This window comes from Ochotona princeps, chromosome 1, assembly GCF_030435755.1.
Source record: "Ochotona princeps isolate mOchPri1 chromosome 1, mOchPri1.hap1, whole genome shotgun sequence".
NCBI classification, from domain to species: domain Eukaryota; kingdom Metazoa; phylum Chordata; class Mammalia; order Lagomorpha; family Ochotonidae; genus Ochotona; species Ochotona princeps.
The window spans coordinates 15,301,809-15,324,599 of NC_080832.1; the positions used below are offsets into that span (position 1 = coordinate 15,301,809).

At 48.4% G+C, this 22,791-nt stretch overlaps 1 protein-coding gene across 1 annotated transcript in view; it reads left to right on the forward strand.

Moving 5' to 3' along the window:
• The first annotated feature begins 7,582 nt into the window (after positions 1-7,582).
• The window catches only part of LRP11 (LDL receptor related protein 11), a 34,916-nt gene continuing 19,707 nt past the window's right edge, over positions 7,583-22,791 (forward strand). Inside the window, exons 1-2 of the mRNA XM_058665168.1 lie at positions 7,583-8,313; positions 16,062-16,219. Coding sequence (XP_058521151.1) covers positions 7,710-8,313; positions 16,062-16,219 — 762 coding nt within the window. The 5' untranslated portion in view covers positions 7,583-7,709. The remainder of the gene's footprint in view (positions 8,314-16,061; positions 16,220-22,791) is intronic.

Consider the following 22,791-nt stretch of genomic DNA (forward strand, 5'->3'; position numbering starts at 1 on the left):
TATTTGCAATGGGAGAAACTGGTGTCTCCAAATAATCATATAGAGAAATTCTATAAATTATACAGTTCAACTAGCTTCTGTCTAGTACATTAATTATGCATAAAATACTTTTTCTCTTATCAGTCTTAACTTTAAAACAGAAACACTGAGTGTCTTTCTAATATAAATAAGATATGGAAATTTTTTTCAATGTCCTCTTAATCTTAACCAAAGCGTTGTTGCAAATTTAGTTATTCGTGAACTTTTTTTTTTAAAGATTTATTTTATTTTTATTACAAAGTCGGATATACTGAGAGGAGGAGAGATAGAGAGGAAGTGGAGCTGCCGGGATTAGAACCAGCAGCCATATGGGATCAAGGCGAGGACCTTAGCCACTAGGCCACACTGCCAAGCCCTATTCATGAACTTTTAAACAAATTTATAAATTTGTTTGCAGCTCTGTTTTCACACTATCCCTTCCACCACAAACAGCATGACGTTGCATAAAACAAACAGACAACTACTTTCAGGAAGTTTCCAAGAAGCAGTGCAAGAGTGTAATCATTATGAGGATGGAAACTTGTGTTCTCCTGCCTGTGATCCTATGCCTTGCTGGGTTCTCTGCCCGGGGTCCCCTTGCCCCCGGTGCCACGGGATGAACTCCTCTCAGTGCACAGTGGCCCTCCTGAGCAGAGCAGGCAGCGACCAGAGCAGCCAATGTAGGTGGAACCCACCAGCGAGCTCTGAAGTCCACGGCTAAGTGGACGGGGTGGGGCTGAGGGCTAGAGTTCTGTGCCAAATACTGGGACACAGGCCAGGCTCCAAGGGCTTGCCAGGGAGCAGCCGAAACCCTGCTAAGAATGACACAGTGGGAGCAGGGATCAGGCAGGGCTATGGGATGTGGGAGTCCAGTCCAGCCAGGAGGACAGTGCTTCCTGTTCATGGACATGGTGTGTGTGTCAGGGGCGGGTGAATGGGGGAAGAGTGTCATCAATAAATCAAGTAGGAGTTGCTCAGGGGAAGGAATTACTTACTTGGCACAAGTAAAGGGGATGGTGGGAAGGTAGAGTTCCCTATGAAACTGCCTCCCTGAGGAGCAGTCTGCCTAAATTTTACAGCAAGGCTTAGGGGGTGTCCATGATCAGAAAAGGGGGAGTAGGAGGGCCCTTCTGGCTCACCACATACATGCAGGAGGCACAGGTGAGTCCTTCCTGCTCGAGTTATATTCATCTGCATAAACTGTACAGGCATCAGGTTTAAAAGCTATTTATTATATTGTCTAAAAGCAGAGAGACTAACAGGGAGAAAGACTTTCCATCTATTGGTTCATTTCCCAAATGCAACAGTGAAGACTGGGCCAGGATGAAGCTCAGAACTCCACCGGGGTCTCCCCTGTGGGTGACAGAATCCCAGGATCTCGGACCAGCACTTGCTGCCTCCCGGGACGTGCATTACCAGGGAGCTGGACAGGTAGAGACGTAACCCAGACCCAAACTGGGCTCTTGGTTGTGGGACACAGGCTTCAAAAGCCCAAGCCATTCATGGCTCCACACTTTCACTCAACTGGCTTCCTCTAACTTTTCTTGGTTGATTGGTGGCTGGGGTTCCTCTACATATCATGTTGTACCACCAGCTTTCTTGGCACATGTTTTGAAAAAACAAGTTGAGGCCCCAATGATTTCAGGTTGCCTCTGTTCCCTCTTACTGTCAGTTACAATATCCGAGTTTAAGTCCCTGTTTAAAGGAGCAGAGACACAGAATTTGGAGTGAGTCCTGCCCACCTAGAAGCTCTCAGGAACCACTCTGCACTTGCATCTGACAGCCAAAAATCATGCCAGTGAAAATACCAGATGGCCAACAGGTCATATCACGGCCTACTGGAACAAAAATTAACACACTAGACAGAAAAGCAAGCCAGAGTTTCTATAATGTGTCAGCCATGATATCCAAGATGTAATTTTTAAAAGTGCTAGGAGGCTAGTGCTGTAGTATAGCCAGTTAAGCAGCTGCCTGTGACACAGCATCCCATATGGGCTCCAGTTTCAACTCACCTGTTCCACTTCAATACATCTCCCTGTTAATGCATCTAGGAAAGCAGTGGAGTTTGGTGCAAATCCTTGGGCCCCTAGCACCCACATGAGAGACCCAGATGAAGCTACTCACTCCTAGCCTAGGCCAGGCCCAGCCTCAACTGTTGCACCCATTTGTGGATTAAATCAGTAGGTAGAAGATCTCATTCTCTGCACACACACACACACACACACACACACACACACACACACACACATATCCTTTCCTCTCTTTCTCTGCCATTCTGCCTTTAAAGTAAATAAAATAAATCTTCAGAAAAAATATAGAAGAAGTAGTGCTAGGGACCCCTGTATCCTGCTGTAACAGGAGCTCAAATGAGCTTAACAAAAGCTCACTGCTGACTGTGCCACTAATCAGAGTCTGTTTAACTTGACTAGAGAATGTTTGCTTGAGCTTTCTAGAAACTGGCCTTGAGGCCGGAAGCTCTGATTTATGACTACAGGCTGGGAATAGTCACTGGACCTTGGGCAGGCCACCTGGCTGGAGGCCATCACAGCTGACCTCAACTTCTGACTCCTTTGATTCTGATACTCCCCACCCCTTGACCTTCACTTCCCGTGCCATTCAAAAGCTCTCCTGCTGCTCTATAAGACAGTCTTGGTCATGGCTGTGCACTCTCTCAGGATTGCCAGCATTTTTAATATGCCTGATTTCCTGGCATCAATCTCAACTAATAGCTGTTGAGCAGCTAATTCTGGAACTTGAGGAGCTCCAAATACCAGCTGCTGCCACACCCAGTCGACCGTATTCCTATAGTGGGCAGTGTGCAGGCAAGAGGAGAGTGCAGCAGATGCCAGCCTAAACACTCCTCCTGGCAAAGGCCCAGGGACTATCACTTTCCAATCATCCTGGCCTTCCCACTCGGCAAGTTACTCATTCAAAGGGCCAGCGAATGGCTGCAGAACACCTAACCAGTCAAGCATTCTCCTGGACATGGTCCCAGCCCCACAACAGCCTGCAACGCTCCCTGTGGGTCTGGATGGAAACTCAACCAACTCGGTGCCGAACAGCACTTGGGGAAGCTCTGGGGAGTCTGTGTTTAGTGCAGGATTTTGCAAACTGTGGGTTACCTGAGAGAGGCATACCATTTCCGTGTTCAGAAAATGGCTCCAAAGAAATGGAGAAATTTTTCAAGACTGCACTTCAAGTTTTTTGTTGTTGTTTTGGTAGAAGCAGGTGTTTGTGTTTGGGACTCATGCACATATCAGAGGCCTGTGCTGAGGCCTGCTCCATTTCTGATTTCAGCTTCGTGTCAATGTACACTCTGGAGGGCATTATGAGGTCACGGTGGGAGACCCAGATGGAGTTCTCAGATACTGGGTTCTTGGGCAGTAATCTAGCAGATGAGAAGTTGCTTCCTTTTTCTCTACCTTGCACATAAATGAAAAGAATTTTCTTTTTCAATTTGCAGAACTGCAAATAGTGTTTGATACATCAGTCATTTTAATGCACTAGTGACACTTTTCCACTTTCAAATGACAAATTTTGGCCTTTTACATTTAATACTAATATATTCCTTTCACTAAAGAAATTTTTTTGTTTAATTTTTTGTGTTTGAAAGACAGAGTGACAGAGAGAGGGAATTAGAGAATCTTTGATCAACTGGCTCATTTCCCAAAGGGTCACATGACAGGGCCAGGTTGAAGCCAGAAGCCAGGAGCTCCATCTGGGCCTCCAACACATGTGGCAGGGGCCGGAGTCGTTGAGCCATCTTCTGTTGCCTTCCCAGACACATCAGCAGGAAGTGGGATCAGAGGCAGAACAGTAGACACTCAAATCCAGGAAGCTGGCGTCACAAGTGGCTTAACCCACTGCACCCCAATGCAAGCCCCTCTACAAACTTGCTGTAGTTCCCTCACACATATACGCAGTGGAACACTGCTGAGCCGTTAGAGAAGTTCTACCACCTGTGACAACAAGGATGAAGCCAGAGGATATTATGCTAATGAAATCATCCAGAAGCCGAAAATCAAATTCTACATGTGGACTCTTAATAAAGTCAAATTTGTAAAAGCAGAAAGTAAGACAATGGTTGCCAAGGGCAGGGGGGCTATTGGTCAAAAGAGTTCTCAGGCAGCGGATGTCCAGCACGGGGACAATGGGTAATACTGCATTGTGTACTTGACATTGGCTGAGAAAGCAGACCTTAGGTGCTCTCTCCACCAACCCACACAATCACAGTCACTGTTGTGATGGGTAATTCATTAACACGACTGTGGAAACCATGTACAATGTATATTAGAGCAAGTCATCACGCACCTTGGATAGATACAACCTTTCTTTTTCAATTATGTGTCAATAAAATCGAAGCAACTTCATGTAAACCAGGTGGGATAGAAAGCATGCTGGATGACAGAATCCAGCTGGAAAAGCTTCCCAGCATGATGTATCAACGGGCTGAGAGAAGCTAACCACAGCCAACAGCCATGGAGTCTGCCATAGGCCTGCCTCCACGGCAGGCACTTCAAATGCTTTGCTTCCCTTTATCCTCATCACAACCCTGGAAAGCACAGTGACACACTTATCCTTACATTACAAGCAGCAGGGGCTTCAAAAGGCCATGAGGCTTGCTTGAGGACAACAATCACCAGACGTTGAGAATCCCGACTCAATATCATGTTGCATTTAGCCAGCTGAGTTGTACAATGAGTTTTCACACATGAAAGGAATTCAAGACGTTCGTAGAAAATGAAACTAAAAAGTAAGTTTATTTTGGTACAAAAAGACATTGTGAAATCTACTCCTATTTTCCCTTAAACACACACATTCCCCCAAATTTAGGGGCTTGTGTAGGAAGCTAAGCCACCACCTGTGTTGCTATATCTGATACAGGTGTTGGTTCAAGTCCCGGCTGCTCCACTTCAATCCAGCTCCCTTTAATGGCCTGTGAAAGCAGCAGAGGACAGTCCAAGCGCTTGCATGCTAGTATCCATGTGGGAGACCTGAAAGACACTTATGTCTCCTGGCTTTAGACAGGCCCAGATCTGGCCATTACAGTCATTTGGACAGTGAATCAGCAAACAGAAGATCTCTCTCACTGTCTCTCCCTCTCTCTCTCTAACTCTGCTTTTCAAATAAAAATAAATATTTTTATAAAACAAGATTTGTCATTTATTTGAAAGGCAGAGTAACAGAGCAATAGGTAGAGACACGAAGAGAAAAGTTCTTCCATCTGCTGGTTCATTCCCTAAATGGCTGCAACAGCAAGGGTTGTGCCAGGCTGAAGCAAGGGACCTGAAACTCCACCTGGGCCTCCAACAGAACGGCAGGAGATCTGCTGCTGCTTTTGCAGGTCCCTCAGCAAGGAGCTGGATCAAAGTGGAGGGATCAGGAGTCAAACTGATGTTCTGATACAGGATGCTGGCAAGACAGGTGGCAGCTTAACTTGCCGCACCACAGTGTCGGCCCCCTGTTATCTCATGACTGCATTCCATGACTTCGCTGAAGATCCCAAGCACTCGGCAGGGAGAGCATCACCACATTTGGGATTACAGCCTGTCTATAACCCTCAGAGACCCCCTTACGCTCCTCTGCAATCCTTCCCTCCCTGTGCACCTCAGGGGCACTGGAATCACAAGGTCTGGCTGCACTCTGGTTGTTGTGAACATAATTCCCAGAGCTATTTTCTTCATCAGAGGAACTGTCAGGCTCTCTGTGGGTGTCCTTCCCAGACGCAGCTTGGAAACCTGCTCTGGACAGTGAGCTGAGGCCCACTGCTTCTGCCTTCCCCCCTCTGGGTCCAGCATGATCTGTTGTCTGATGTCTGAGAACATGTCTTCTACATTTTATCCTCCAGTTTTTGTCAAATACTCAAGAAATGCTGCACCTCATCAGAGCACGGGAGCTCGGTCTCATCCTGAATTGACTAGTCTTTCGCTGTCCCCAGGCGGCAGTAAGGGTCATACGTGTTCCGTCTCACTGAAAACTAGGAGGAAATCATGTCTGTCAAAGTGTAGGGGGTGGGGCTTGGCACCGTGGGGAAGTCCTCCCTTAGGACATCGTTTTCCAAACTGGAGCGTCTGCATGGGATCCTAGCACTGCCTGCAAGAGCACCTCCTGGCTCCTGTGCGCCCTGCCTGGCAGCGGGGCATGGCTCAAGCCCTTGATTTCCTGCCACCTTCCTGGGAGACTGGGACAGATCTAGCTCCTGGCTTCGGTCTGTCCCAGTTCTGACTGCTGTAGGCTTTCAAGGAGTGAATCAACACTTCACAAAGCTCTCTGTCTCTCGGCCTTTCCAAAACACAAGTGTTGAAAATGTGACAGGGCAAACTCCGCACTCATTTATGATCACTACTTAATATAGTGTCAAACCTGTCTATTTCTGATACTAATCATTACTGTTATAAATAGAAGAGTGGATGGCATCCTCACAAGCCAAAGTTCTCCTCACAGAAGTCGGCTCCAGCCAAGACCCGTGGCAGCAACCAGACCTGACACTGCCTCAAGGTCACCCTAAAGTGGCCACAGCTGGCTGGGGTACAGATCTCAACAGGTAGAAGGATGTCCAACCCAAAGCCGTCTGGACACACACTAGGGTTCCAAGGCGAGGTAAGTCAGCCTCAAAGTCACTCAAATGCACTGCACCAAAAGCTTCCAGTTTCTCTTTCACAAAGAAACATTTGGGTTCCTCCCCTTCCTCTCAGCCTCACCCTCCTCCCAAGACACCCCAATGACTTCCTCAAGGTCAGCTCCTCAAGGTCAGCTCCAACAGTTAAAAACAAACAAACAAACAAACAAATACAAATATTTAACCAATATTCGATTCACAGCGTACAATTAACCAGTCCAAAAGTTCTGGACACCGCCAAAAAGAAAACGAAACCAAACCAAAACAACGTAATGTTGTTAACAACAGAAAACCAAAAATAACACTAACTCACCAGAAACAATCCGGTGCAGAAGCCGTCGCAGCTGCGGACACCCCGAGGCGGGGACCCTGCAGGCTCGGCCACTTGTCCCGCATCCCGCTGTTTTTAGCCCGGCCCGGCTGGTGGTCCCCAGCCCAGGACCTGGCCTCTCCTCTCCGCGTGCCCGTCAGCGGCGCTGTCTCCATTCCCCATGGGAGTGGGGAACCCTGCAGGGACCCACGGTGCCCTCTGCTGGCTCCCGAACTGTTGGCCGTCCTCAGGTCGCAAAGTGACAGGTCCCTGAGGTCACTAGGGCTGCCTAGGCCGACGAGCCAACCCTGGCCTCCGTCCGCTGAGAGCACTGCTTAGTGAAGTTCGCCCACGCAGACGCAGCAGCCACGCCCGGCTTCCGAGGCCAGGGCGCGGGCTGGGCGGCGCGCCCGGGGCCTCCCTCCCACCGCCCGGCAGGAGCGTGACCGCGCGCCGAGGGCGGGACTCTCCTCAGCTCCGCCCCGCCGCGGCCGCTGTTCTCAAAGCCGGTGCTGATCCAGGACGCAGCTGCCTCGTTACTTCGCGGTTCGGGAATTAACGGCTCGCGGAAGAGCGAGCAGCGGCGCCGGACGGGGCCCGCTATGCCTCCCGTTTCGGCCGCCGTCCGCGCGCCCGCCACCTCGGGGCAGCAGCCGGGTCCCGGGGCCGCCGCGCTCTGAGGCCCGGGCCTAGCAGCCTCGGGGCCGCGCTCGCCCTCCCCCTCGCCACTCGGCCGCGCCTCAGCTCTTCCCTCAGGCCGCCATGGTCCTCGCCGCCCGCGAGGGTGCAGGCTCGGGGCGCCGGCGGCCGCCACGGCCCCGGGCTCTTCGCCGGCTGCTGCTTCTCTGCCTGTGGCTGGCGAGTGGCCGCGCGGCCGGGCCGCTCGCGGCGCCACGGCCGGATCTGCACGCGCAGCTTTCGGGCGTGGAGCAGCTGTTGGAGGAGTTCCGCCGGCAGCTGCAGCAAGAGCGGCCGCAGGAGGAGTTGGAACTGGAACTGCGGGCCGGCGGCGGCCCCCGGGAAGGCTGCCCGGGCCGGGGCGGCGGCGGCTACAGTGCCATGCCGGACGCCATCATCCGCACCAAGGACTCCATCGAGGCGGGCGCCAGCTTCCTGAGCGCGCCGGCGTCGGTGCGGGACTGGCGGCAGTGCGTGGCCGCCTGCTGCTCCGAGCCGCGCTGCTCCGTGGCGGTGGTGGAGCTGCCGCGGCGGCCCGCGCCCTCTGCCGCCGCGCTCCGCTGCTACCTCTTCAACTGCACCGTGCGCGGCCTCAACGTCTGCAAGTTCGCCCTGCTCCGCGGCTACAGCAGCTACAGCCTCAGCCGCGCCGCGGTCCCCGACGCCGCGTCGGCCTCGCCCGGACCCGGTAAGCGCGCGACGGAGGGGGCCGCTCGGGGTCAGGGTGCTTGGGTCTTCCTGCCCAGGCACCTGCTGGGCGCCGGGCTCTGCACTCCTAACGCTCGGGCCTAGTGACTCCAGGCGCCCCGGTGCAGGGATGAGCGGCTTTGCTTTTCCCCGGGCCCGAGGGGGAAAGGGCGGGGAGGGGGATGCAGAGCTGCTGGAATTTTCCTAAACCAGGAGAAGAAAGCAGCTTGGAGAGGATTCGCGGAAATTCGACATGGAGGAGGAGAACTCAGAAGAGAGACGCGACAAAGTTTATTTTAGCCCCGTGGGCTTTGTAAGGCGTGGTTTGCATCAAGTTGCTGCGACAGCTTAATTTCTGGAGTTTACCAACGTGCTCCTAACGCCCACCCTCATTGCCCCCGGCACTTCCAACCCGGGGTTGCCTCTGTCATCAGACCAAAAAAGAGAGGGGCTGTTCACTTTGGTGAGGAGCAGGAGAGAATTCTCACGTAGTTGAAAGAAAAGGGGGGGGAGTACCAGTACATCTCTTTTTAGCGCGATGGGTTTTGAGTTGCTTTTAATGAGGATTCAGCCTTTAGAAAGTGCCTGGGAAAGTGGCATTAGATGATGTTGCGGGGTAGCTCGCTGGATTCTTCCCTCAGTATAAAAGATGGCAGCAAAAGCCGGGAAGCAAGCACAGGCAGAGAGCTTCGACTAAGTCACAGGGCCCACAGAATCTTTAAGTCAAAGCCACAGGAAAGCACTTTGCCACGAATAGGGAAGTGGAGTGTCTAACCAGACACTCCACTTCAGGGGAAACGGCTTGGGGCTTTTAAGTTGTTTTTGTTTTTTTTTTTCTTACAATCATAGTGGATCCAGGAGTCTGGGCTGATAAATGTGTCCTGAATGAGGGTATTCAAGCCACTATCTTTCTTGTCCTAATCTTGGAGCATGGCCTGAGGCCTCACACTCTCTAGGATCTGGGCAGAGAAGCAGAAAGGAGATTCCCTTGGCCTTGGTTGTCTTGGCAACCACCAGGTCTTACTTTGCACAGCCAGCCCAGCTGGTGTGTGCAATGAACTGTGAGGTGGGGTCCAGTAAGTGCGCACTACCCCCTCTCCCACTCCAAGGCCCTGGACCTGGCCTCAGAAAATACTTGTTTTGGTGCAAAAACATTTCAAAGTGTCTTCATAGTTTTTTTGGTAAGACTCATCCCCACGAACTTTTTGACAGTAAGGATTATAGGAGTTGGAGATCGAGGTGACTGGGAGGCCTTGCCTGGGCCGCTTGCAGTCAGGCCCAGCGTGCTGTCCTCTGCAGTATAGCAGTTTGAGTTGCAGTAACTGGAATGATAGCATTAGTGGAGGGGGAAGTTTGGGGCAGCCTCAGCCTCTTTGGAAATCTTGATTCCAGATCCCACTTAAACCCTCCTCCACCTCTAATCTGAGATATCAGATGTCAGGGGTCACTGTGGCATGCTGGGCTTTGAGACAGTCACTGGAAGGCAGCGCCTCTGTCGGATCCCCAGCAGCCTCCCTGAGCCCCGAGTTCCATAGAGCCTTCCACTCTGCCCACAACCCCCTCAACCAAGAATCAGCCTGTGGTTCTCTCAGCGCCCATCTGGAAGAAGCCCACAATACCTCACAGAGTTACCGCAACCCAGGGCACAAATGAGGGAAGAGTGCACCTGGGGCAATCAACAGGAAAAAAATCGAGTTTCTAGAAGTTGCCGAATCATTTTTCTTCCTCCTTGCTTCTTGGCCCTTCCCTTCTATGGGGGGCGGGGGTTGTCTAAGAATTCCTTGTGGGAATTCTAAAAATGGCCCGTACAGGTACACGTCTCATTGTCAGAGCCTGCTTGGGTCATGTGGCTGGTTGGAAAAGCTGGGGGACTGAATGGGATGGTTAAATAAAGAGCCTAAGTTTGGGGTGGGAGCGGGAACAGTTAGGGTCCCAGAAGAGCTGAGAACATCATCTCCTTTAAGGGCTCCAGGACCACAGCCTGGAAGCCAGTATCTCCAGGCAGAGTTTGGGAACTCTGGAGAGACGATTAGAAAGGAAAAGGATAGGTGGTATTCATGTTTATAAAAGCTTATATAAAAAATAATTTTAGGCATACGTATGGTGACACATTAGATAAAAGTATTATATTAATAGAAAGGATTTGTGAGACAGAAGAAATAACAAAACGAAATGAATATGCAAAAACAGTTCCCCGAGTTAATAAACAAGGAAAGTGCTCAGTTTTAATTAAGGACAAATAATTTCAGCTTGTACTCACTGAATTGGCAAAGATAAAAGATTACTCTTAGATTGGCACACATGTACTTTATATGCTCTTTATTATTCATTTATTTCTACTGTTTTTGAAAGGCACAGAGAGAGAGAGAGCTGCTATCCACTGGTTCCCTTCTCAAGTGCCTGAAGCAGGCTGGGCTGCAGCAGGTTGAAGGTGGGAGCTGGGAACTCTGGTCTCCTGTGTGGGTAGCAGAGACTTAAGCCCTAGAGCGTCATCTTCCGCCTTCCAGAATGCATGCTAGCAGAAAGCTGGATTGGAAGAGGAGTAGCCAGGACTGAAAACAGGCACTCTGACCTGGAATGCAGGCATTCCAAGCAACATTTTAAACCTCTGTGCCAAATGCCTGCCCTTCTGTGGTCACTTATGGCGTAAATCAATGCCAGTTTCGTGGAAATCATTGAAGAGATACTTAACAGAGCATTAAAACACAAGTGATGTTCATGCATTTTTCTGAAGAATTTTTATTAAAATGATTCATGCTAAAGAAAAATATGGGACTGGCATTATGGCACAGTGGGTAAAGCTATTGCCTGCAACACTGGCATCTCTCGTGAGTTCTAGTTCATGTCCCAGCCACTCCACTTCCAATTCAGCTGCATGCTAGTGGCCTGGAAAAAGCAGTGGAAGATCGTCCGAGTGCTTGAGTCCCTGCCACCCATGTGGGAGACTGGCTTTAGATTGAAATAAAAGATAGAAGATTAATTTCTCTGTCTCTTTTTGAAATATATAAATAAGCCTTTTAAAAAAAGATGAACAGAAAAGCATTGTTTTGGCATTATTTATCATGGTGGAAAAAAAAAATTGTCACAAAACAAATGTCCAATGCTATAGGAAATCAAAATGATAGTTGTGAGTTTGAATTGTGTGGGCAGTACTAAATATATGAATAAAATACCCATAAGAAGAATATATTAAAAAGCTACTGATTAAATTCCAGATGTAAGACTGAAGGGTGTGTCAGGGTGTACAGAAGGACAGAGCTTGTGAGTGAGAAAGAGCTGGCCTGACATCTGACCTGGCGTGTATCACTTGTGTAATCTTGAGCAGCTAACCTGGCCCATCTGTGCAGCTTCCTTATCAGTGCTGCACAAATGCCTGCCTTAGGGACGTGTGGAAGTGAAGTGCAGTGCCGATGGAGCACTTGTCACGGTGCCTGGCACAAAGCTGGCATTCCAAACTGGCAGCTGGCAGCACTGTGAGCACCAGAGATAGGCCAAAACGGTGCCTACACAAAATACTTCTACATAAATAATATGTGGCGCCCAGCATGGTAGCTTAGCAGCTAAAGTCCTTGCCTTGCGTCTGCGCGGGAGACTCAGAAGACCCATCCAGCTCCCTGCTAGTGGCCTGGGAAAGCAGTCGAGGACGGCCCAAAGCCTTGGGACCCTGCACCCGCACAGGAGACCTGGAAGAGGCTTCTGTCTCCTGGCTTTGGATTGTAGCAGCTCCAGCCATTGCTTAGGGAGTGAATCAATTGGCGGAAGATCTTCCTCTCTGTCTCTCCTCCCCTCTGTATATCTGAGTTTGCAATAAAAATAAGTGAATCTTAAAAAACAACATTATCTCGGGCCCGGCGGCGTGGCCTAGCAGCTCAAGTCCTCGCCTTGAACGCACCTGGGATCCCATGTGGGCGCTGGTTCTAATCCCAGCAGCTCCACTTCCCATCTAGCTCCCTGCTTGTGGCCTGGGAAAGCAGTTGAGGACGGCCCAAAGCTTTGGGACCCTGCATCCTCGTGGGAGACCTGGAAGAGGTTCCTGGTTCCCGGCTTCGGATCGGCATAGCGCCGGCCGTTGCAGCTCACTTGGGGAGTGAATCATCGGACGGAAGATCTTCCTCTCTGTCTCTCCTCCTCTCTGTATATCTGACTTTGTAATAAAAAATAAATCTTTTAAAAAAAAAACAACATTATCTCTGTTATTCCAAGACACCAATGTAAAAGGTGAGGATTTTACCGGGCTCATAAATGGTATCTTAAAGCTCCCCTAAATAAAACTAAATAGCTATAATGATATTTTTCCTTTCAAGAAAGACAGAGTTTATTAATTTTTTATCATGTGTGTTATATAAGCAGTTACCTGATTCTTCCATCTTAAATCTTTGAGAGATAAAAAATAAAATATACATATATATGAATGTTCATATTGACATAATTTTATTCCCCTAAAAATAACATGTTAAATTTTCATACAAATAGCTGCTAACTCTAACGTGTACCTGCAGAACTAGAAGATGCTTTCCAGAATTATAAGTCGGTCAACTCTTGTGGAAACCATGAACCCTCAGAACCAGGGGGAGGTACCCTCCATAAAAGGCAGCTGGAGTGCAGATGCCTCCACTGCCGCCCGGGAGAAGCAGAACAAAGCTGTGGGATCGCCAAGGCAGGGAACAGACAGAACCAGTCCTCCTTAAACAGGATTGTTTCTTGGCTTACTTAAAAGTTACCAGACCTTAACTCTTTAAATGACTGTAAAAATAGGGCTTATCTCATAGACCCCTATAATAAGCAATTGTTTATTCCCTATAGCTATAAATTACTTAGTCGCTTGTGTCACAGAAACCCAATGTGATGTTTCTATTACCATAACTAGGTTTATTTTTAAGACTTATTTGACTTTATTTATTGGAAAGGCAGATATATAGAGAGGAGGAGAGACAGAAAGATCTTCCATCCTCTGGTTCACTCCTCAAGTGACCTCTAAGGCCGGAGCTGAGCTGATCCGAACCCAGGAGCTAGGAGCTTCTTCTGGGTCTCTCCCACATAGGTGTAGGGTCCCAAGGCTTTGGGCCATTTTCCACTGCTTTCCCAGGCCACAGGCAGGGAGCTGGACAGGAAGTGGAGCAACTGGGACACGAACCAGCGCCCATATGAGATCCTAGTGGTTACAAGGTGAGGACTTAGCCACTAGGCCACCCTTGGGCCTACCGTAACTTATTTTTAGAAGCTTTGACCCTCCAAAGAAAAACTGGATTCCAAAAACTTTTTATAAATGGGATTTAATTTAAATGGATCCACGTTTGCCTTAACTTTTAAAATTCAATCTGTCCTGTCTGTTAAACACTTTGTAGCACTCTTATTTTTAAAAGCTGAGGGTAAAAAAAAAAAAAAGAAAATCTATGTTAGAGATTAATTTGTTTTTATTCTGGTTATGTTCAAGAATTTTTTTTTTTTTTTTTTTTTAGTTATCTAATCGAGGTACAGACCTTGTGGCATGTGATTGAAGCTGCAGCTTGGAATACTCACATCCCATATTGTGGTGGCTGACTTGAGTCCCAACTACTCCATGCCTCTGATAATTCCCATTAATTCCCCTGGGAAACCGCATCGAAGTCCAAAATAGATTCCTCCCACTGACTTGGGGGCTCAGATGGAGTTTCTGGCTCCTGACGTGACCTGCCCAGGCCTGGCAGTTGTGGTGTTAGCGTGAACTTCGGGGCTCAGATGGAGTTTCTGGCTCCTGACGTGACCTGCCCAGGCCTGGCAGTTGTGGTGTTAGCGTGAACTTCGGGGCTCAGATGGAGTTTCTGGCTCCTGACGTGACCTGCCCAGGCCTGGCAGTTGTGGTGTTAGAGTGAACTTCGGGGCTCAGATGGAGTTTCTGGCTCCTGACGTGACCTGCCCAGGCCTGGCAGTTGTGGTGTTAGCGTGAACTTCGGGGCTCAGATGGAGTTTCTGGCTCCTGACGTGACCTGCCCAGGCCTGGCAGTTGTGGTGTTAGAGTGAACTTCGGGGCTCAGATGGAGTTTCTGGCTCCTGACGTGACCTGCCCAGGCCTGGCAGTTGTGGTGTTAGCGTGAACTTCGGGGCTCAGATGGAGTTTCTGGCTCCTGACGTGACCTGCCCAGGCCTGGCAGTTGTGGTGTTAGCGTGAACTTCGGGGCTCAGATGGAGTTTCTGGCTCCTGACGTGACCTGCCCAGGCCTGGCAGTTGTGGTGTTAGAGTGAACTTCGGGGCTCAGATGGAGTTTCTGGCTCCTGACGTGACCTGCCCAGGCCTGGCAGTTGTGGTGTTAGCGTGAACTTCGGGGCTCAGATGGAGTTTCTGGCTCCTGACGTGACCTGCCCAGGCCTGGCAGTTGTGGTGTTAGCGTGAACTTCGGGGCTCAGATGGAGTTTCTGGCTCCTGACGTGACCTGCCCAGGCCTGGCAGTTGTGGTGTTAGCGTGAACTTCGGGGCTCAGATGGAGTTTCTGGCTCGTGACGTGACCTGCCCAGGCCTGGCAGTTGTGGTGTTAGCGTGAACTTCGGGGCTCAGATGGAGTTTCTGGCTCCTGACGTGACCTGCCCAGGCCTGGCAGTTGTGGTGTTAGAGTGAACTTCGGGGCTCAGATGGAGTTTCTGGCTCCTGACGTGACCTGCCCAGGCCTGGCAGTTGTGGTGTTAGCGTGAACTTCGGGGCTCAGATGGAGTTTCTGGCTCCTGACGTGACCTGCCCAGGCCTGGCAGTTGTGGTGTTAGCGTGAACTTCGGGGCTCAGATGGAGTTTCTGGCTCCTGACGTGACCTGCCCAGGCCTGGCAGTTGTGGTGTTAGAGTGAACTAGCAAAGGAATCTCACTTTTTCTCTCTCACTTTGTTCTCCTCTCTCCCTCGTACTCTGTCCCTCTGCTGTTCAAATAAGTAAAGCTAAAATATATATATTATATGTGAATTAATATGCTAAATTTAATGTGCTTAATGTGATGTATAATACTATAATATACAATAAAACAGTATATCTTTATGTAACTACATGTACTTTAAATAACTATTTAATAAATATATATAAATATTTATTATTTGATAGGCTGAGTGACAGCAAATGTTTGAGAGAGAGAGCGAGCTCTTCCATTTTCTGGTTTCCTCCCTAAATGGTTGCAACAGCTGGGGTTGGACCAGGCTAGAGCCAAGAGCCTAGAACTCTGAGTCTCCTGTGTGAGTGGCAGGTGCCCAAGCACTTAGCCAATCCTCTGCGGCTTTCTCAGGTGCGTTATCAGGGAGATGGAGTGAAAGTGGAGAAGCTGAGAGTTAAACTGGCATTCATATGGGATACCAGCTTCACAGGCACTTAACTCATGGAGCCACAGCACCAGCCGCAATAAAAAGTCTTTAAAATTTTATCTAAACAAGTTTTTGAAGCCAAGTTGCTTATAAATATCAAGTGAAAAGTTCTTTTTAGAAAAATTCATATTTACACATATTTACACATTGGGTGGTCCTAGTGTGGTGTGTTATCAGCTTTGTGGCAGCCACTGCTACCTCCAGATTTCCTCTTCTGCATATATAAGAGCTACATTCCTTACTCCTCATGATTTTATTATGTTGTGTAACAACAGAACACAAGGAAAATCCAGAGGAAAATAATCTCCAGTGAATGTGCATTTTCTTGGCAGTTCTTGGCTGACCTGTATCTGTTCAACAACCAAGATACTTGCCTCATAAATTACCAAAGAATAGAGAATCCTCTCTCATGATTTATTTGCCTTCTTTCATAGAGAAGGATGAGCCTCCGCAAAGCAAGGCTGGACAGAATGTGGTCCTGCATCTACCCGCAGACGAGGTGACTTTGGATGGCCGCGAGAGCACGGACGACCATGCCATCATCCACTATGAGTGGACGCTGCTGCGGGGTGACCCATCAGTGGACATGAAGGTAATCCACGTGGCCTTTGCTAGTGGAAACTGGTGTCTCAGGGAAGGGTCTTCTCCTCTTGTGTCTGAATTTCTGTAAGCAGGCAGAGGAGGCTGAAGGTGGAGGATGCCATCTTGTTTGTCTGAAAGTGGATCATGCTGTAAATTTACTTTTCCACAGAGTAGGTGGTGATCAGGCTCCTTTGTTTTGAGTTCACCTTTGTTCTTGCTCCTTCTTCTTGACTTCAAGAACACAAAGACTGATGCTTTGCTTCCATGACCCACTTTTTGAAAGTTGTGTTTATTCATATGCTTGGTGCAGACTCCAGTAGAATATCTAAAGCTTACATAGTAGAGTTATATAAAGAGAAGAAATAACAGGGTGGGCTATTCTAACTCTTGTCCAGAAAGTGAACATTTTACTAGTCTGAGCCACGGAGTGAGGGTGTGAGTGGTAGGTGTTCCCATTTGGGTGCCCCACCCTTCTTCATGGACCCCTTCTGGGCTGGACTGGGATTGCTGCAGATGGAAGAGACCCACCTGAACAGTGGCTGCCTCGGCATCCTAGAGGGTGTTACGTTGAGAGACAAATGGTTTTTTTTATGAACTTTATCAGGTTGCTGTCCAGTTGGGAGCATTTTAAAGCTTGGACAGATCAACATCATGCAGACCGCTTGACTTAGAGAAGCTGGGAGGGGAGGAAGAGATGCATAAGAACTGATTTACAGACTCTGCTGGAACTAAAGCCAGGATGGTGGGCACCTAGTCCCTCAACACTAATTTAAGTTTTTCTTGTTTTATCATTTATTATTAAGGTTTCATTCAATGATTGTATAGCCTTAGAATTGGACTGTGCCCTCACCAAGCATCTTACCGAGTCCCTCCTTCATGCAGGAGTCCCTTCTCTAGTAACTCTGTCAGGCCTGCTACTCTGCCTGACTTTTCCAGGATAAAAACTCGCTGTTTCACCTGTGTCCTTCGACTTGCTAGTCTACCCTAATCGCTAGGGAACTGGGATGCGCCTCCCATCATTTGTGTGCATCGGTGCCAGGTCTTTCCTTGGAAAACTGTAGCATATGCCTCCTTTAGTTCTGAATAGAAGTCCTCAAAGTCTTTGCACAAAGTAAACATCACCACTTTGTCTACTGCTCTTAAACTCAACACCTCAGCTTCTCCTAGATGTTGCATACATGAATTTTTTCAGGCCGCCCACCCTCCAGCCCTTGGCTTTTCTCAGATTAATTTACATCCTTAAAATCTGCAAATGCTGATGGAACCCGGCTCTTTGGCAGCTGTCACCATTGATGATCCATACCTTGTCTTTGCATCTATTAATGAGGCATAATTTGCATGGATCATGTTAGTTGCACCACACAGAGGGTTCGTGCAGAGTATTCTGTTAGCCGGATCACCTGCAGCCTGCTCCACCTTTCATCGGAACTGCCATTCTGACGACTCCCCGTGCTATGTGATTGATTTACTGAACCTGAGTGCAGGGACTTCTCTCATCTTAGCTTTCGGCTTTTCATCTACAACAGAAATAATCCAGGACATTGAGTGTTACTGGTCATATTGACTATTCTTTCATATTTTGTGTCAGCTGCAAAATTGATGAATCAGGAATTTGGAGAACTGAAGTCGCTGAGGAGAGGTGTGGGGACAAGTCCCTGATCATGGTCCTGGGAAACTGCCCTGGGACAGACCCTGTTTCGAGGCACCTTGGGAATCTGTGTGTGCAAGCAGCTGCACATTTGCTTCTCATCATTTGGATCATCATACATGTTCCTAAAAATTTTATTAGCTAGAAATTACATTTATGGCTGATAAATAAAAATAGTGATAAACCAGGAAGTAAAGGTATATTGCAGTACATATCTGTACTCCCAAATAAAAGTAGCACTCCCAGTGAAGCATTTGAATATGCCTTCACAGTATCTTACTAGATTTTCTACCTTTGCCTATACCTGCCATGCCATAATATACTTAAATAACAGAAAGTTAAACTTGTAACTGTGACTAAGGGATTATACTACTGTGATAATATGAGGAAAAGTGGTGGGAGGGGAATGGGGGGAGAGAAGAAACACAGGAGGAGGGAAGAATCCTGTATCTGCAAAACTGTATCATTGAAAATAAAAGACAGAAAAAAGACTGTTGCTAGCAAATAAAAATAGGCAAAGATTCAATACTTAATTTATTGAAGATACTTATAAAGGAGTGAGAAAACTCGGTATATTCCTAGCCTTTTTGGCCTGAGTGCCGTGTCATCAAGCTCTGGAGCACTTCCTTAGTTGGGTGAGATGCCATCATCTTAGTGACAAAGTGGGAGAGCCATCTGCTACCGAACTGTGACTCTCCTATAATGATGTACATTCATTAACACTCCCAAAGTGCACATGCCTCTTACTGTGATGTCATCATAGTCGTACCAACCATTGATTAAGCACTGTGGTGACAGGTGGTTCCCCTCCTGCAGGCTTTGTCACTCTTAGGTGAGGCCTGAAAACTTTGTGGTCTGTGTGCCATCACTTCATAACAGGAACTTCATACAGAGAGATTTGGAACTCAAACCCACAGATTGATTTACATTCAGCTCAAGAGTTGTCTTAGTCCATTCTGAACATTGCAGCAGAACCCATAGCTGAGTAGCTTATAAAGCAAGCATTTTTCTGGCAGCTCTGAATTCTAGAAAGTTCAAAATCCAGGTACTTTAGTTCATAGGGAGCTGTTTTTGTTTGCTTGCTTGTTTGTTTGTTGCCACATCCTTCCTTGTTAGGAGGTGCAAAGCAGTTCCTGTTGCTTCTTTTCTGAGGTCACAAATCCCATCCATGACAACAGCATATACATGACCTGTGTCCCTCCTAAATTCCCTGTCCCCACAACACCATCACTTGGGATTCAGGTTTAGCAAGTGAATGTGGAGGAGAACAAACATTCTACAGCAGTGTTTCCAGAATATCATATGCAAAGGGAGCCTACTAAAGATGGATATTGTTTATACCAACAACTTCATTATTGAACCAAAGGCAGTTTCTCACTGACTTACCTAATAAGTACTTTCTGAAAATAGATCAGTGGGCCTATGTTGTTGCATATCGGGTTAGACCACCATCAGCCAGCTTCCCCATATTGGAGTGCTGGATTGAATCCCAAGTGCTCTGCTCCTGGTCCAGCTTCCTGCCAATACACCTGGGATGGCAGCAGCCATGTTGGAAACCAGGATGGAGTTCCTGGCTCCTGGCTTTAGCCCGATCTACACCTAGCTATTGTAACCATTTGAGGAGCCAGCCAGGAGATGAAAGGTAACTTGATCTCTCTCTGTCTCTTCCCCCCCCCCATCTCCTTCTGTTTGTTTGGGTCTGTCTGTCTTTCTCTGTAGCTTTACCTTTCACATAATTAATCTTAAAAAATAAAAATGGATAAGTGTTTTGTAACTAAATTATACAGTGATAAATATATGTGTGTATAAAACTTTGTGTATGTGTGTGTGTATCCACATACATGCATGCTTAAAATAAGCTCAAGCATGTATCCTAGCCATACTCTGAATTCCTAGAGCCTCAGTCCTGTAAGGGAGTACCTGATGAGTTCTGGCTACTCCATTTCTGATGTAGCTTTCTGGTCCTGTGCACCCCACCAGGGAGTGATGACCACTCAGGTGCTTGAGACCCGCCACCCTTGTGGGAGACCTCACTTAGAACCAAGCTCTTGGCTTCATGCTGGCCCAGCCCTGACTTGTGCAGGCATTTGGAAAGTGAACCAGCGGAAGGAAGTTCCATCTCTCTCCTCCTCCTCCATCCCTCCCTCCTGGTGTCTCTCTCTTTCTCTCCTTCCCTCTCTCTTTTCTCTCTGTATACATTTAAAATTAAAATGGGGTGAAAAAGGGTAAATTTGAAGAAGAAAGCAGCCCACTGTTTTATTAAATTGTTTAGGCTGTGTATATTGATACCTTTTATCCTGAAACTTAGATTCTGTGCAGTCCTGGAAATCTTTCCAGGGTCCTGTTACATGTGGGGCAATGTCAAGAAGGACCCCCGGGGCCTTGCACATGCACATCTTGCTGCTGTACTTACTGTAACCCTGTAGTGTTGGCTCTGTGAGTGGAAAGTGGAAGGGGGTGTGCTCTGGAGAAACCTTGAAGGTGATTGGTTCACATCTGCTTCTGGAGCCAGTCTCTCCTGTGTCAGAGCCGAGGTGCCCAGGGAAATGTGCAAAGTCCAGTGATTGGCCTTCCCCCAGGGTACTCTGCACTTCCAGCCCCAGCATGGGCAGGCACTTCCTGTGCACTCCAGGACTGGCACCTAGAACTCAGCAGGTCTCTCACCTTCATAGAGAGCCCTGGGTGACATCAGCACCCGTGGGACAGCCCCACCAGCTCCCTAGCGTCATCGCTTCCTCTATTGGCTTCACCTCTAACTCATTCTGTGCATGACTCAACATCCCTCTGTTACACACATTTGACAAATCCTCCAAGTGAGTGTCCGCCCCTTCACTTGCCCTACCCATGGCTGTGAGCCCTGGAGCCTCAGGGCTCCTTATCTACCTTCAGGCAGCGCAGTGGGGACGGAGCATTGCTCCTGCTGCACTCCATCCAGAGCTACAAGGCCCAGCACCAACACATTATGCACTGCTGCCATGTTCTCTTGTGTTCTTGAATCCTGAGAGTGCAGAGACTGCAGTGCTGCCCCGTGACAGTACTGCCACCTGATTCTGAGCTAGTTAGACGCAATTGGAGCCTGCTGTCACTCCAACACCCCCCTGCCCAGGCAGCCTGTACCAGGCCCTGATGTCATTGCTCAGGTTTCCTGCCCACTGCCCATGACCCCATCAAGGGGAAGCAGGAGGGCTCAGACTAGGATTGGAGCAGTAGGCATGGGCAGCTGTGGGCAGAGTCCAGATGTGTTCTAGAGTTTTAGTTACAGAATTTCCTGATGGATTCCGTGTGAGATGGGAAAGGGGGCCACATATAACCCTAGGTCCTCATGTGCAGTTCTGGCTTGAGTTCTGTATGTCTGGGACTTTGATCTTCTGTGTCTCCTCTCCTACTGACCTCCATCGTCGCTCACTGCAGACTTGTTTGAAGTTACTCTCTCCTTTCTGCTACCCTCTTTGCATTTGAATACTCAGTAAGTGGCTGCTGCTTGCTCTCCCTGTCAGCCTGGAGGTAAGGTAACAGCCTGGCAGTGAACAGTGCTCTCCCTCTTTGAAGCAAACAACAAAGGACAGGAGGCCTTCCCTGCCAGCTCTACAGCTTGAAGCCTTTATAAGGAACTGATGGACAGCTTGTTGGCCCACATAGACTGTTGTACATCTGCAGGCCTCAGTTCTGTCACCATCTCTGTAGGGAGGGACTCCAGGGACTGACCCCACCATCCCAGACTCAGTACCAGCTTGAACACCTGCTTGTCCAGTACTGCCCTGAATCTCCTAGGTCTTAGTCCCCTTGAATGCTCCGCCAGTCCACTGAGGTGTATATTCCTGGTGTCACCTACAGCCACAGGCCATAAAAGATGCCTTTCCCCTTTGTTCTCTCTCTCTGCTCTCACTTTCTCCCTGCCCCATGCTACCTCCCTCGCTGAAATAATCAAGGCCTCTCCTCTGGCTCACTTGCTGTTTCTGTTGTCATGGGTTTGTGGAAAAAAGCTAACCATCTCTCAGAATGAAAGTTTACCTACTGAGCTTCATGCAGTCATGGATTCTCTCAGGTTAGGTAAGGTGGCTGTTTGGCATGGCGGTTAAAATGCTGCTTGGGACGCCCACACCCCACGTCTGAATACCTGTGTGTGATCCCAGCACCGACGCCTGTCTCCAGCTGCCCATGCAGACCCTGGGGGACAGCAGTGACGGCTCAGGTAATTGAGTTCCTGCCACTGGGGAGCCCTGCATTGAATTCCCAGATGCCATGTTTGCTGCCCCTTCCTTCCCTGGACCATTTTGGACATTTGGAGAGTGAATCAACAGATGAGATCTCTTTTCTTTTCATACCTTTGAAATAACTAAATTTAAAATGCTGTAAGGGACAGGTACTAGTATTCCATCTTACAGATGAAGAAACTGAGGACTTAGGGCATAGGTGCAGTCACGTGCCGGTGTGCAGTATGGCGGGCATCCAATCTAAAGTCTGTTGAGTGACAGACTTTGTGGGTCACCTGGGTATGCAAACAAACTTGCCAAATCCCAGTGCCACTCGCCAGGCCCCTGACTCAGAACCCCCCAGCCTGAGGCTGGCAAAGCATGTCTTGATAAGGGCTTGGGTCATTAGTAAGCTGTGTCAAGTACATCACTGTGGCTGATTAGATTGTCTCTAAATTTGTGTAAGCATTCTTCTAGCATCTGTATGTAGGACTGACAAATCCTAAAGTGTCAAACAAGGTGATGTGTAGGAATCTAAATTGTAAAATTTCACACATGGAAACAAGTAGATGATTGTTATAGTTGGATGGGTTTTCTGTGATTTCAAAAGTCCAGGAAGGGATCCATGGAGTAGAATGTGCGACGGTCAGTGTTCATTGGCAGAAGACAATGTCTAAACTAGTTCCTTGAAGCAGAAGATTTTTCTGAAAAGCGCATTGAGCAGTTGACAGAATCATTAGG